Raw genomic sequence first — 17,049 nt, forward strand, 5'->3', positions numbered from 1 at the left:
GCTAACCTTTCTTTGACTTTTGACCCCTGGAGCTAAAGGGACGAGCACTTCTGACCAGGGGAGTTGTTAAGAGCATTTGGCAGGGTGCGGTGCTGTGGGGAGCAGGTCTATTTAGCTGATTAGTAGTGCTGGGGATATGCATTGTTAAGGGAATTAGGACATAAGTAAAATGGACATGTACTGACCCGCACCCGACCTGTCATGACAACACATGTTGAAGCACGATATACGGAGAACGGCCACGGCTACGGAGAAATATTGCAGTAAGCAAAAATATTTAAACTATGTATGCCAATGATTAAGATTAAAATTAAGAAAAGTAATTCCTGCAAAGCCTTTTTAAACAGACAAAAGCCAACAACATAAAGCAGAATGAGCCAATAATCAGCCAAAAGAGTGACTTATTCAACTCTCTTCAGCTCAGATCTGATCGTATTACAACCAAAATAACTGAAATCTCCCCAATATTGCAAAAAAGACCCAAAATATATCGTTCCAACTTTGATATATTAAACAATAAGTTGATACAGTGTTTAGTGTGACAGGCGTAGTGACAGAAGATCAAGATCAAGATAAATATGGCCAGACTTGATGCCACTATGATACCCCCTGGATACCCCCTGTGTCTCATTTAACAATATTTTTGAAAAAAAAAAATTAATGTAAAAAAAAAAAAAAGATCTATTCAGAAGCCTTCAGTCATCATATTTCAGGCTTTACTTTATTTATTCAATACAATATAATTACTCATTCCACAAGTTGATTAATCGAAAATGTAATTACTGACCAGTCAACTACTAAAATAATCATTAGGTTTGGTCATAAATAAGTAAGTAAACATAAAAGTCAAATTAAAAACATTCTAGTGCCAAGGAGCCCATAAGTCATTATAATTCTCATAGTTACAAGCTCACCAGATTTGTTTTATGAAGTGGCCACAAACAAAATATACACAGTTTATCTAAACTCAACATGCTTCTCTCCAGCAGTTGTGAAAATAATAAGACTGAGAATAATAATAGATAATCTGTGAGTGAGGGCAGTGAGTCGGCCTGTCCAGATGCTGTGCTAATCAGCTCAGACCTGCACCAGATGTTGATGCAGTGAAATATGCTGAAATATGATCCCCTCCTACTCCTGTTTAATCTCTCAAATCACATTAGTTTATTACAAATGAAGCCGTGCCAGCCCACAAAGGAGCAATAATACGGTTTGTGTGACAGGGTACAGCACAACAACAGGCTAAAGATGATTATATGGCTTTAATGCTAAAATGAATGTCCTATATAATATAACATGCTATGAACCAGTCGAATAATATCTTCACAATGTGAACATTGAATATGGAAGTTACATGAAGTTATTAATAAAGCTCAATATGTGAATATGTATGACCTTAACCATCTCTCTATTTTTGAAACTGATGTTTTTTTGTTGTTGTTTTTTTTATCTTATTTTTAAAAGAACATCAGTCATTCTCACACAAATGAAGTGGGTGAAGTGTTTTGCTCAAGGACACAACAACAGTATGAACTGGCTTAAGTTTAATCAGAACCATCAACCCTCGATTTACACTACAACCACTCCCCAGTTCATAAAAACTGTATAAAACTCAATGTTCACTATAGTTTAAATTAATTATAATAACCCATGTAAATTGTAAAAATATGTAATTGTTAAGGACTTATAATTGCAGAATGGTAGACAAACAGCCCCACACTAATTCTATTTGCACACTGTATTCATGCTTTATGCTCTAAGTACAATGGGCTCCGGAACAATTGTGATTAACGTTATTGTTTTTGCTAATCTACTGTGACAAACACATTTCTCCACAGAGTTCAGCTTAACATCTACAATTCAAAACGTGGAGGACAAGTATCTGGCCCCTTTCCACGGCCCAGTGCCTTTCCAAACCATCCCTCCCTCAGCATAATATTGTGGACCAGCATTTTTCTGGTGGACAGTGAATTATGTTGGCTGTTTCATATTATACTTCTTTATTTCTATTCACACTAAGGCTTTGATAGACTAAAAAGGGGGCGTGGCAAAAAATCTCAAAATTAGTACATAGTCAGAAAAAATAGTAGGAAACAATGTATTTTTATAATGTGATATATGTGAAATGTTTAATCTGCCTTTTTACATACAAATACCAACAAATAAATACCTAATTCACTCACTAATATCTCCTTTCTGCTGTTGTCCCATATAAAATGACTAATAGTCAACTAATACAAATTTTAGGTTGACTTAGAAACCATCAACCAATTGTATGAAAAAAAACAACTAAAGGCTTACAGCCCTAACTCACACATCAATGGCCACTCGCTTAATATTTTGCCTTGTTTCTCAACTAGTTTGGATCAAATTAACCAAAGTTTGACAAGTAGCACCAAATCCAACCAGAATGCTGTGTGATCAGAACCGATCCATAAATGTCTTGACGTGTATCACTCCTTTTGGCTCCCATACTGAGTGGTGACAAGAACAGACTCTTCAACATGGCTGCCAAGGTGTTTGCCATGCTGCTAAAAATATTCCTATCAGTCACAGACCCAGATATGTCAAAAACACAAACGCAAAATGGCAAATACAGCGTTTTGCTTATCTGTTTTCAATATTGTGGGGTATTACATTTTAATAACAAAGAAATGTGCCAGAATAATTCTGCTATCCAATACCTTCAAAATATAGCAACCTCCAACATGTTATGATGGTGGCGGTTTATCAGACTATAGAAAATACATGGGGTGCCAAGAACGTATTGCTCAACATAAGGCACTGCCAGTTTTTTTTTTTCCTTGGCTCGCATTTGAAGTATTTTATTGAGGGATAAAATGTATGTTATGTATATATGAGTTCAAACCCACAATATACAATTTTAAAGTAATTACCACAGGGATGCAGACGTCCCCCATACCCCCATCTTGAACTGTTTTTTTTTTATTCAACTCAGGAATGAAAAAAAAAAAGTATTTCCAAAGTTTTTAGAAAATTGTAGTATTCTAGATTATTGTTGTTGTGACACAAAAATTTTAAACAATTTTCAAGCAATTTTGATACCCAAATTAAATTTTGAAGCTCTTTTTTATACAATATTCTCATTTTTAATTCTAAATTAGTATTATATAATAGTATTTGTTCATTATACTATGTGGTCTTACACTAGTTCTGATAAAACTTAAAACTGTTCAAGAAAGGTTCAATTTAGATTTTTTGCAATATCAATACTTGCTCATATGAGTATCTATAAGTATTTATTAGTTTTAGTATCAATTAGTATCCAATTTTCAATACTTTTGACAACCCTATTCCGGATTCATATCACCATTTGACTCCAGGCTTTCTCAAAGTGATTTGTGTAAATGCAAGATTGGGCCAGACTGATATGCTAGGAGGCAGTAAAAGAACAGTAAAAGATTTTTAACATAACACAGAAATACTTATCAAATGCAAATAATAGACACATTACCATAGTGGCTAGCTGGAGGCACATACCACATTTATTATTGCCAGTTTAAATACTTCTCAGGATAAATAAAACAGCCAATCGACATCCATGTTACTCCACATAATTGCTGTGATTGGGAGTTTATAACAGCAGCAGCTTCCAAGTCAGGAGAAGTCATTACATTGAAGGGCCTGTCTGAATTACTGAGAGAGGCATCCATTTCTGTCAATACATTCAATTGGCTCTGGTTAGCACTGCTTTCCAATGCTGACGGGTCATTATGTGAGTGTCCATGCCGCGGATGAAAAAGCCCAACTGTGCTTCGTTTGAATCTCTTTCCTCCACTGGCATAATATTATCACACATTCAAAAACAAGAGAGAGGGAGAAAATGGCACGGCGGCCATGTTTAAAGAGGTACTGGCGGACAACGTTATGAGTCAAGAGCGCTGCTTCAGTCCATGGAGTCTCCCGGCCCCAGCGCTTGAATGTTCAACTGGCTCTTTCACTGCTCATGTGCCAGAGTGGCATCAGGACCCTGCCATCTACCAAGCTATGCCAGTGCCAACATCTCCCCCCATTGAAATTAGCACAAGCAGTTTTATCTCTCTTTCAGCCACAGTCCTGCCCTCAGCGCAAATTAGCAACCGGGGTGAATCAATGTGGTTTACAAGATACAAAAGTGTGCACAATTAGGAGAACAAATATTTCAAATGCACAATGACTTGAGGCACTACTTTTATAGCAGTTCAGCTATGTTTAATTTATAATGTCCACAGTTCTACGTTATGATCATAGCAATAGGCAGCTTCCAAATATTGGCTTCTAAATACCGCAGATATTCATGTTGGTCGGACATATAAATTGATGTAATCAGACTACTAGAGAAAAATAACAGCTACATACCACATTTGTATCCTTTTTTAAAATGTTGTTTTACTTACCATTTTCATCTCTGCACTGGTATCTGTTGATCTCCAAATAAAGCTACAATATCAAAATCTGTATCTGAACTGTAAAAGCTGGATCGGTGCATCACTATCTGAAATATGATTATGAAGATCAGTTCTTACAGTTCTTGTTTTTGCTTTTCAAAGACTGGTAATAATTAAACAGTAGCCAAGATATAGATCAATTTTGGTCTTGTTCCAGAGGCAATGGGAGGTTCACATTATAGGTTTAAGTCAGGTAGATTAGTAAAGCATACAGAAACATGCATACACAGCATTTTTTGGAGTAACCCTAACCGTTTCAAAATATTGGGGGGTGACAGAAATAACAAAAAGTGATTACCATACTGAAACATCAAATAAACTTAATTGTAATAACATTTATGTATTTTCTGCACCCAGGATCCTACATGCTTGTGGACGTGTCTCAGTACGACGCGGGAGAGAAGGCACGTTTTCAGCTCCCTGTCATGAAGGAGAACGACACCCACTGCATTGACTTCAACTACCTCCTCACTAGTCCAGATGGCTCTAGCCCAGGCACCCTCAACATTCTGGTCAAGGTACCACCACACACCCATTCAAATTCATCATCTGCAATCACATTTGAGAAAGCACAATGCAAGAATAACATATATTTGCTATGGAACCAACCTGGACAACTGAGGGATTACACAGACAATGACTACTATTATTAAGGTTTGAAAATCAGGTATCAATAAAGCCACATTCACAGGACAGAAATGAACCTTTCCTGAATATCTTTAGAATGATCTTGAGCTGTATCAGAACAAGTATAAGACACATAGACTAGTATATACCCATGGACCACTATGGAACCTACCTGCATGACTACACAGTTATAAGGCCACAGAAAGGGTGTTTTTTTTGTTTTTTTTCATCATCATTGTGGTATCGGAAAAGGTATTGAGTATCAAATCTGTTCCTTATTGAAATCAAGTTTTTGTGACAACGCTACTTTCACAATAGATTACAATGGAGTTACGGTGTTCTAATAAAACTCAAATATCATCACAATATTCAACTTTTTTTTCATATAAAATACGCCATTGTTATAATAATAAGTCACCATCACAAACATTTATATTAGCTAAAGTGGGATTAAGCAAACAAGTTCTGCTTTACTAAACTGGTCAGACCTGATCTTTATTAGTCATATAGCTCATCAAAGTGTTCTATTGTTGATTCGATACATCTAAAGACATACCAGACAAAATACGCCACAGTCTAATTTGCAGTGTTAACATTCATAGTTATGTTATGTCATTGCTGTCATATTGTTGAGCTTCATTATGCAATACTGTTACAAGCACTCACATACATATTGACTAATTGACAGAACTGCTTTGTCAAATTGTCCTTCAAGCCTGACCCCTTGTTGAGACTTGTATAGACTTCAAGTGGTGTACATTCTTTTTTATTGTGTCTCCATAGGTGAACAAAGGTCCCCTGGCTAACCCCATATGGAATGTGACATCCTACACTGGTGAGATAGACCTGCTTTAGGCCACCAACCATCCACACTTTTACTCACTTAGCTACTCTATCATTGTATTGACTTTTCCATTGTATTCTCAGGTAAAGGCTGGCTGAAGGCTGAGCTGGCAGTCTCAACATTTTGGCCCAATGAATATCAGGTAAAGCATTATAGTGGGTGATGATGGGTCTGTGAGGGGAGGTAAATGTTAAGGCTTTGTTATGGGAATACAATCAGACAACGTGCACAAACGCATGCGGCGAGGAGAGCGGGTGATTTATCAGTGTTGACTGGGACTCAGGAGGTGACGATTAGGCTACACAGGCACTGAGAAAGACATGGGGAGGTTGTGTGGGCCTATGCTGGACACTAATGAGGTTATATATGGAATCAGTGGACAACTTTGGATGCTGTTATAGGAGGACAGATTTTACATAGATGTGTTAGTTTTGAAAATGTAAATGTGGAATTATTTATTTAGAAGTGTATTGAATCAGTTTGGTGGTGGTAAGCTGATGTTGTAGCCACAGCTGCCTGCGTCATTAGCCCCTCCGATCTCCGCCTATCACTCACACACGCACACAAACACATCACATGCATACTAGACAAGGTGCGTAAAGTGTCTTGCCTAAGGACACAAGAACAGAACTCAGTTAGAGCAAGATCCTCTGACTTTTGGGTCCTTACATATGCTATAACCCATATCCCTACAACACTATAACCCATTACCAATTGAAGAAATTGAAAAAAAAAAAAAAGCACACTATGGCTAAAAAGGTGGCATTCTTGAAAAAAAAAAGTTTTATAATTTTAAATATATAACTTTACATAAGACCACCATTGTTGGTTAAGTGTTTAAGCATAGTTTCCATGCCTGTGTATAATTATAGAGCTTACTACTGTTGTTGCTGGTGTTGACAGATGAGTTACATGTTGTGGCTGCATTGCTTGTCCTCCCAGTCTTCACCCCCCCCACACACACACACACCCCTACATACACACACACACACACACCCCCCGACACACACACAGGGACACACACACGCATTTAGGGATCATGTTAACAGATCCAACCCTAGGGACACTGTACTACTCTGACTGCACCGGGCATCCTTCACTGGGCCCATCTGGAACCCAAGCCCCCTCTATCATGAGAGTCGTGTGTCAACATGTTTTAATTAAACATAATCAGAGAGGTTTGCCCAGACTTTAAGGGAGCGCATACGTTATGGGATCACACGTTATGAAGCTATTTCTTCTTGTTTGAACATGTTTCTGTATTTGCACTTTAGCTGGAGTTCTAATGAGACGGGGGAGGGATAGATGCTGGCAGACACATGTATGCGCATACTGAGATTAGTTAGGATGTGCGCACTCATCAATGCATCTAGAAGAGAGGTATTGAGACTTCATTTTTACAGTTTTTGTTAATTAAAGCTCATATAAAAATAAAATGTATTAATAAGTACTTTGTGTCAGACTGCGTTTGACATTTATACATTTTATTTTAAAGTACTGCAATAAAGTAGCAAGGCATACAGAAATACATTTATTGTAACTATGATTACACTGGAGATGTAATCCTCATGAAAAACAGTTTATAGTGGTTGCTGTCATTTACTGCTAAATACTTTTTACCTACTACAATTTGGGAAAAAATGTATACAAAATTTGACCCCAAAATAACTTGGTAATTTATGGTCTAAGTGATATTGATTTGGAACAAACTCCAAGTAAGGTAGGGCTGGTCTTAAGCCTATGCCACACTACATTTTCACACAAATCACTGCACACTAGAAGTAGACTGATGATTTGCTACGGCAACCTCTGAAGTGAAAATGCAAAAGAAAGGGAGTGTGCCTTTGCATACCAACATTATTACACTTTTAATAACTCACACATATGCCGGGGGAGGTCTCCTATAGATTCAAATATATTCTGGGCCTATACCTTTATACATTACTGTGATATTTGCCGTGACTGATAGGGAGACAAGACACTGTCCTCCCGTTAGACTGATGACACGTCCACAGTGTTTGCCCAAGAAAAGCACAAACTGTCACGCTTCACTTTTATGAGATGAGTAAGAGTCTGTCGCCGCGGTGATCCATGGACCGTCCAGCTCCCCATCTCACTGCATGCAAATATTACAAGTATAAATGAGATGGCCAGGGAGTAATATCTGGGAGAGCTTTGAATGATGTATGCAGTGTTAATCTACAAACAATATATCATTCAGCAGGGTTACGTTCAGTTGATGGACAGGGCGCATGCTACAGCAAATAAAGTTCACATGGCTCCAATGGAGATGTTGTGAATTCAGTTTTGTGATGACTATCCCGAAATTTAACCTCCTTTGTTATTTGAAGAGTTAATTTGAAAGAAGAAGAAGTGCCATTTAAAGGCACACTATGAAGCTTTACTGGTGGATGGTCTGCCACCTGCTTGTCTCTATCAAACCGTTATGACATTAATCGTATCTAGCATCATGGAGACAATTAGGTGAATGTCAGATCGGTGGAAAGGCAATCCTGCACACAGTAAAAATGTATGTTTTCCTAGGTATATTTGAGTATTAAAACAACTGTAACTGAATAAACACAAGATAATGTTAATGTACTGTGGAACATCCCAGGAAAAACAAACTCATCCCTATGGAGACTAGCATCTGACAAATGAAAAGTAAAAAATGACTGCAAAACAAATATTTAATTGCACGACACTAGTTAAGTGGGTTCTCGCTGCTTTACATTTGAGTTAAAGTAAAGTACATTAAGACAATTGCCTTCTTAATAAACATACTTAAAGCTAGAAAAAATAATTCATTGAAAAAAATAATTCATTGAACAACTTCAGACTCACTTCCTTTGTGTACAAAAACAATGCTCTTCTTGTGCAGTCTGTAGTTTATCTAAATAAACAAGGTTGGCTCCTAAAACTATATGAAAAAGTCAAGCCAGATGGAGGTATTCAAAGTCAACTGATGTCTTTGGGTGGTGGCAGCACTATGAACTAAGAGTGAAAGATGATGGAGGGGAGACAGACTAGATTGGTGGGGTTGGGTGTGGGGGTAAGGGGTGAGACGAGGGAGCTAGTGATGCGCTCGGGACAGTAAGCTTCGGGTAAACAGTTTGCGACGGATTTCTTTTTCCTCAGGTGATGAATGACAACTACTGCTCCGTTTGGCACTTCTTTATACCTTACTGCGACTGCCCTCCTCCCACCCCCTCCCATCTCCTCCCTCTCCTCTCCGCTCTTCATTACAGCACTCCTCTGAGCAAACACGCTTAGAAAACAAAGAGCATAAGCCGCAGACGGAGGCAGTGTTTGGATAGAGATGACAGAAGAAGACTGCTAACATAAGACCGCTGAAGGGCTGATGGTTAGATATAGGGCCATTTACATCCACAATATCCCACTACGCAAGACAAAGCGCTGCCATTACTTTTGAATTAGGACGGCTCCCTCCTTTGTGCACCGCACAGTCACCTGTTGATCTCGTTCAAGAAAGTGAAACTCAACAACAGCTGAACAACAGCAGAGACATGGGCCTTGTTCACTCCTAACATGCAGGAGGTAGATTCCCACGGGCTATGGGAAAGGCATTCACCCCAGTCTTCATGGTTATTTTTGTAGGAAGTAAAAGTAGCTCCAACGTTCACTGGTGTATGAATGTGTGTGAATGGGTGAGTGGTTCCTTGACGCAAAGCGCTTTGAGTGCCTTGAACGTGGAAAAGTGCCATATAAAAATGTGACCATATTACCACTCTACCAAGCAGGATGTTATTAACTAGACTATTAGCACTTGCAAGGTATTTCTTAATGGATTTGTAGACAACTTACATATTTTTAACATGATCTGAAACCTGACCATTTTTAGGTACTCATTCTAGTAAACAGTACAATAGCAATACTACTATTATATTTTATATGTGATATATGTTGTACACAATTAGGACGTAATTTTTGGGTTGCACATGGGTTATTAATATGCATTTTTTTGTCATGATTGGTAGTGACTATTGTTGGATTTCATGTAAATTGACATTAACTGAATAAGTAATGTATTCCAATGTTAGTAAAGAAACAGCTCTGTTAAGGGAATCTTATTTTCTCTCTCCAGGTCATCTTTGAAGCCGAGGTCTCGGACAGCAAAGTGGGCTTCATTGCCGTGGACGACATTCAGGTGCTCAGCTACCCGTGCGGTGAGTCGTTAGCATGGCAGCAATTAGCCATAGCCCGCTGAATAAACGCTGATAGCTTTGGCCACTAATTAGACTGTACCCGGGATGGTTTTCTGTCGCAGCCGAGTGGGCAGATAAGTGGGAAGGTGACACGGGAGAGACTGGCATGTATACGCGCCAGGGTAGGAGAAGTAAAAAAGGAGAGATTGTAAGCAGAGGAAAGGAAGAAAGGATGGAGGAGAGCGAAGCGAGAAATGAGCCAGTATTAGGGCAATCATGAGTAGAGAGGATTCCGACCACTCAGCAGTTTGCAAACACACACACACACTATGAACACTAGCTGTCTTGTCTGAGAGATGAGGGCGGCAATCCATTTGAAATTCTCCCTACGTTTCAAGTCCCCTTCAGACTTACCCTCCACGCTCGAGCCCTAAGTCCACTCGCCACAATCAGCTCTAGATACTTTAAACAAGTGTCTGTTAATGTAGAAAATATAGCTGTATTTTCCAAGTGCCCTCTAGTAGCAAGAAGTAGCAATTAACATCTGTATTCGGTAGATGCAGTGGTTCAGAAAGCCCCAGGGACATTTCTATTCCCTATTAGACTCTATTGATTATCAGTCATAGAAATAAACTGTCCTGTATATTTTCCCTTGTACAGCTGTTGAGGTATTGGTATGTTGTGGTTGTTATGTCAAAAAGTTGTCAATATGAGTATGAGCACAAGAATCACAAGATATTGTTGTCAACAAATGATTCTAGAAGACTGTCACGTCCTTTAAATGTGCAATCAAATCACGTTCTGTAATTTGTATAGGAATAAGAGGGACCAATTCAAACACTAGCTCTAATATCTCAGCAATGACCTTTTTATGGAGCGACTACAAGATTTTAATGAGCTAGAAATATTGCGGACTGTGGGGTTTCGGCGCAGAGAACTGTTATATGTAGCATTTAATGGGTCTAGGTCATTCATGTATTACTATGAGAAAATTAAACCATAATATCAAATGGGTGCACTGACCACTACTAAAAACAAAGAAATTACAAGAAATACAGAGTCAATTTTGTTTTATTTTAATATTAAATTATACAAGTTTTGCAAACGTATATTTTTTTTGTCACAAATAAAATTAAAGGGCCCATATTGCGCTATTTTGTGATTCATGTTATAAGGATGTTTCCTCATCAAAAACATACCTAAAGGTAAAAAGGAGCTGTTAACTTCAAAACCACTGCTTCATGAGATCACAAGGTGGAACGGAGCATTTTGAGCTTTGGAGATTTAGACAGACTAATAATAAAGCATTACTCAAACATGTGTGAATGAAAACACCACTCCAGGTATTTTTTGATAAGGTAACAACATTCTGACATGACTTAAATCTCTCAAGAGTCAATTTTGCATAATATAGGACCTTCAAAGGTACACATATTTTCAAGGCCAAAGTCTCTGCAAAGCAACACAGTGGCAGCATTCATCCTCACAGCTGCATTTGGACACGCGGGTTTGGACTCTGTGTGTGTGTGTGTGTGTGTGCTTAAACACATTTGCATGACCCGTTTGTGTGTCAGTTTTTAGCAGCTAACGATGATTGCAATCACTAAAGCAGAATGAAAATAGCCCTCGGAACGTCAGGACTTGAATTTCTTATTTTGTTTCAGCTTTTAGGAGAAGGGCGTCTCTGCTCTGAGCCAATGCAGAAATGAGGCTATGGTTTCATCTCAGATCTGTTTAAATTAGACGAATGCAGCTAAAATGAACTTATTTTTGCTCCTTACCTTACTAAAAGTAAAAATATATCTGGCACTAACTCTCTCCTGTACATGTCTTGTATGCTCACAGATAAGTCCCCTCACTTCCTGCGCCTGGGGGACGTGGAGGTGAATGCCGGGCAGAACGCCACCTTTCAGTGTATTGCCACAGGACGAGACACCACCAACAATAAGCTCTGGCTACAGGTAAGCACTCTTCAGTCTGTGTGTTAGTGTCCCCGCCACATATCTGTACCACAAAGGTTTGAATAAATGCAAACTTACTAGTAAAACAGTTGTATGGGTAGGACTTGGTGATATGGCAAAACATTTTCATCAAGCTCATTTTATTTATTTTCAAAAATGGTTTTCAGTACTTTATGAACATGAACAAGTCAGAGTCTTTTTAATGCCATTTGAAGACCCTGTACCTAATTTCCCCCCATGTATTTGAGCAAAGTTTGTCTTGTGCAGATACATTGTATAAGCAGCTCTTTGGTCAAAAGTCTGCTGTGTGCTGTCTGTGTTATTATTATTGTGAATTATTGTGAAAAGCTTATAATCACAATGACTAATTAGGATGTTGGAATGCATAAGGTAAGTGAGGAATAACTTTGGACCATTGCAAACTGTTTTAAGAAAGAAACAAAAGACAAAATCAGGTACAGGCCCTTGAACACAAATACAATACAATAGAATACATTTCTTCAAAGTCTGAGTGCTCATGGACATTTAAACATGACAGAATTAAAAGTAGTTATAGTTGGCAATTCTATTCCATTTCTGTTATTTCTTGTCAGTTTTTCAGTCTAAATTCAGTGACACCAAAACAATAAATGCTAGCAGTTAAAATGTAGCTCTTTGCATGTTCAGACTGTGATCAGAATAGAAAAAAGAAAACATATAATATAATTTTAAGAGTGACCGTGGAAGCCTTGTACCAGAATGTACTCAGTCACTCTTATGCGTGCCTAGAGTCCGCCCCGGGCCATACATCCTCCCTGCTAACATAATTAAGAGGTTAATAGCTGACGATTTCATTATAGCTCTATTGTAGTCCTGACCTTCAGACCTGCTGCCATCAACTAAAATGTGTCTCGTTTATACTAGAATACATGGTACAATTCTGCCTTATGACCTTGAGCAAGGTACTTAACCCTCCCGTGGGCCCCCCTTAAGGCAGCTGATTGGTCTCTCTGTCTGTTTTGTAATCTTATTTTAGAGGAGAAATGGAGAGGATATACCGGTGGCTCAGACCAAAAACATAAACCATCGTCGCTTTGCTGCGTCCTTCCACCTGAACGAGGTGAGCAGCCAGGATCAGGACCTGTACCGCTGTGTGACACAGTCTGAGCGCGGCTCTGGGGTCTCCAACTTTGCTGGACTCATTGTCAGAGGTAAGAGTCTATATGTTAGCTTTGTATAGGAAATATTATTATAATCTTTTATTGGTGAATAATCAAGTGTCTTTGAGACCTGCTACTACAATATGTGAATTAGACTTACACCCCTGATCTAACTAAAGTGTATTTCTATGTATGGAGTAATGAAAGATCTGCTTTATTGTGTAAATAATGCATCTTTTTTAACAATGGATGTGGTAATTCCTGCTAATACTAAAATTTTGAATATTAGTGGGTCTTAAAGCTATTGCAATGATATTTGATTTTTTTCACTGGTAGATGGCAGATGTGAAACCTGTTCCCCCCTCCCCTCACCTGGCCTTTGTTCAGAGTCACCTGTGCTCTCTGGTCTTCTCCTGTCAAGCCAAAGCTGGCACAGTATCAGACTGCAGTAATGTAGATAGCATCTAATGGTGTTAGCATAGTTATCGAATATTGAGTTGTTGCAATTTAACTTCCAATTTTCAGTATCACTTTTTGAGTAGGGTTGTCACAGTTAAGAATTTCCCTTGCGGTGTGCCTCAACATCGCATTGTGCGGTGTATGCGGTAAAGCACATAGGCCCATAATAAAACATGTAAATTGGAGATGTACTTCTAAAATACTGATATAAAACAACAGCCAGGCATGAGTCCTGTTCACTAAATGTAGTTTTAGAGACGAGTTAGGAGTATATACTATTTTGTTATGTTAGTGCACTGTCCTGCACTAAACTCATGTGAGACGTTTGACACTTTTCCACAGACAGAGCGCAGGTTGTCTAGCACTGAGCTGCATGGTCTGTGCTCCTCCAATAAGTAACCTGTACACCCACGGTAAACCCCCGCCTGCTCCAGATTCCAGCCCTCTGAATGAAGGGACACACAACAGTTTAGCTTTAGCACCTACAGGGCTTTTCTTAAAGGGGCAGAGGCACCTTTTCCTCTCTGACCACTGTCCTCTGATACATATTTCCAGCGTTTCTGCAGCTTAGAGCCACATAAACATGAATTGGTTCATAGTTGAATAGTAAAAGCACACTGGTCATGTGCAGTTTCTGCAGTCACTTGAGCCCTTGTCCGGTGTGATTGATCATACTGTGGTATTGTGGTTACGTCGATAGCCTTACAGAAGAGCACCATGCATTAATTAAGTATATTTTGTGTTAGGATTTACTGCATATTATAAAAGATCTCAAGACAACAATACACATAGAAACACATACTTCTATTCCATTAACTTGGACCCCTTTGCCTGGAGGATAATTGACTTTGTGCCAATCTCTTCAAATCTTGAACCATGACCCTGTATCCCCCTGTTCACGCTAACTTACATGTCAAAACGTCTCTCCACAATCAGCTCGCCTCCACTCCTACAATGTAAGTCGCTAACACAATATAGCCTAATGAGAGGTTGCCTGTGTATGGATGGCTGTGTGCTAGCAGCTGCCATGTGGCTATGACATGCGCTTAATAAGGTGTCACCAATGTGTGTGTTTCAGAGGAGATGCTTTATTCATTCACACCCAATAGTTTACATTTAAAATGTATCAAGAGAGACACTAGATATGGGGACAAGGATGGGGGTGAAGTTAAACGCATTACAGATCTGCATTGAGTGATAGGACGGCGACAGATATAATTGGGGACGAGAGAATAAGTTATATGTAAATAGATTTCGTATTTTAAAAACTTATACTATATCCATATCAAGCTCACATATGAAAACAGCCCAGGAGTGTGTATCATTATTCTTAAGATATGTATAAAGCAATGATAAATCAAAGCAGGGGATAATAAATATTCATGTCAACCAATGGAGATCAGATAATGAGGCTTTCACACATGTCCAGGCCAATTCTCACGTGGCCAGTGCAGAAAATTAAGGGTTGTAAATAAAATGCTGAATGTAATTTTGGCACTTTTGATAGTAGCTTTTGCTGATTTAGGAAAAATACAGTACACTTTGCTAATGCAAATTTTTTGAATACGCATTGAGGTTTAAACAACTAAGGGGACCAATCTGCATATATGAAAAAAACACATGTCTAAGTCCATTATATGTTGAGCTACTTTTGCAGTCAACACAAAAGAAGTGTACTTTCTAAGCAGTATGATTATGAATATTGATTTAGGAGACTTATGTTTCACAATGAAACAGGTTATGATTCTAGTAGCAGCCGATTCTCATGTTTATGTATCAGAAAAATCAAATGGAATTGTGAACCACCAGAAATCAAAGATGGAGAGCATGTTTGCTTGAAATAATAGTATATTTTTTGACGGGACATAGACGACCATGAATAGTGGAGCAGTTCAGTTGCATTATGGTTTGCATATTTGTATTCAAATTTTCATGCAAGCGAGAGAGATAAGTAAGTAAAGGGCTATCTATGAACGTGACTGATAATACAGGAAATGTATTCATAAAGATGTGCGAAAACATAAATTGTATACATTAAAAATGATTGGCAGTGGTATCGGTTTCATTTTTGCGAGTAGCAAAAGTGGCCTACTCTACTGAAATTGCCTCAGAACAGGTAGGGCCAGGCTATTGATATTTATAACATGGAGATGACACAGGAGGGCCATTATGGGCTGCCTCTAAAGGGCGAAAGTGAAGACTGACTGAAATGTATCAAGGAAAAAAAAAATAATAATAAAAAAAATCATAGCACAGGTTTCTTTTTCATGAAGACATTTCTGATGAGTAAAATTTACTTTAAAAAACATGACAATTATTACTTTCATATAAGCATTCATTTGTGTACATTTGCTTATATGGGTAGTCATTGATACTATTTTGCATCTATTGATTCAACTATTGATTATCAGAAATTATTGACCATCGGTTGCTTTGAATTCATGAAAAAAACTAAACAACAAAGATCTATCTTTACTTTATATACAATTATATCATAAATTCTAAATGAGAAGAAAAACCACCAAGTCATATGGGACTCACAGAACCGTAGTTCCATACTGTAACTATAACCCTCTAAATCTCACAATTGTTTTCATAAACAATGCTTTTCCTCAAGTCATCTGATGCCTATAGCCAGGCCTGAAGAGCTCTGAAAGAGTCTATCCCTGCTATTTCTCAGTGCGTGTGTCACTTGTGGTTTGGTCAGCACTTTGCTCCCATGATGCCATGCCCTCTGGTTTCTACGACAGAGCGCATCATCAACAAACACACAACACACAAACACTCCACGCCACTTTGCATTACGCACAAAACCATGGCCTAAAAAGCTCCCCCAACATTACTGTCACACACACCACACATTCACTCACACGCATTTGGATGAGAAAAATAACGGAAGATCCAATACTGTTTCTTTTATGTCGATTTTCTAGACATTTAGGTGAACTGTCAAGTTTAGCTGGGTGTTAGAGGAAGGTGTAAAATCCCACTGGTGTCAGGCCACATGGATGCTGGAGGTCAAATGTCCTTCAGTGGACACCGTAGTGATGTCAGCAGTGGTTTGTTACAGATGAACTTTATTGACAAGAATGCTGATGTAAGCATGAATATCTTGAGGTTGTTAAGAAAGCAGTTTTGAACGCTGTCACTACTCCACAAACTGATTTACTTTACTTGTAATGACATTAAAAGCTATCTTTGCCATTTTAAAATATTCGCTTATTTAAAAAAGAAAATACAGCTTAGTCCAGAATGATAACTCTTGGACATTTTAGGCAGTGTTACAGAGTTAAAGGCTGTGTGCCTGACTTTCATTGTCTTCAAATTTTTTGCAGAGGTCAAAAAGTTATTCTTAATTTTCCTAATGCATTCTTAGCATCCTAATTATTTATCACAATGAGTTTA

At 38.3% G+C, this 17,049-nt stretch overlaps 1 protein-coding gene across 2 annotated transcripts in view; it reads left to right on the top strand.

The window, feature by feature from the left end:
- The window catches only part of ptprk (protein tyrosine phosphatase receptor type K), a 116,161-nt gene that overhangs the window by 46,893 nt on the left and 52,219 nt on the right, over window positions 1-17,049 (top strand). For both annotated transcript variants that reach the window (XM_055232127.1, XM_055232128.1), the window contains exons 3-8: window positions 4,806-4,966; window positions 5,859-5,910; window positions 6,003-6,061; window positions 10,025-10,106; window positions 11,931-12,046; window positions 13,062-13,236. In XM_055232127.1, the coding sequence (XP_055088102.1) occupies window positions 4,806-4,966; window positions 5,859-5,910; window positions 6,003-6,061; window positions 10,025-10,106; window positions 11,931-12,046; window positions 13,062-13,236 (645 nt within the window). The remainder of the gene's footprint in view (window positions 1-4,805; window positions 4,967-5,858; window positions 5,911-6,002; window positions 6,062-10,024; window positions 10,107-11,930; window positions 12,047-13,061; window positions 13,237-17,049) is intronic.

This window comes from Periophthalmus magnuspinnatus, chromosome 24 (genome assembly GCF_009829125.3).
Source record: "Periophthalmus magnuspinnatus isolate fPerMag1 chromosome 24, fPerMag1.2.pri, whole genome shotgun sequence".
NCBI classification, from domain to species: domain Eukaryota; kingdom Metazoa; phylum Chordata; class Actinopteri; order Gobiiformes; family Gobiidae; genus Periophthalmus; species Periophthalmus magnuspinnatus.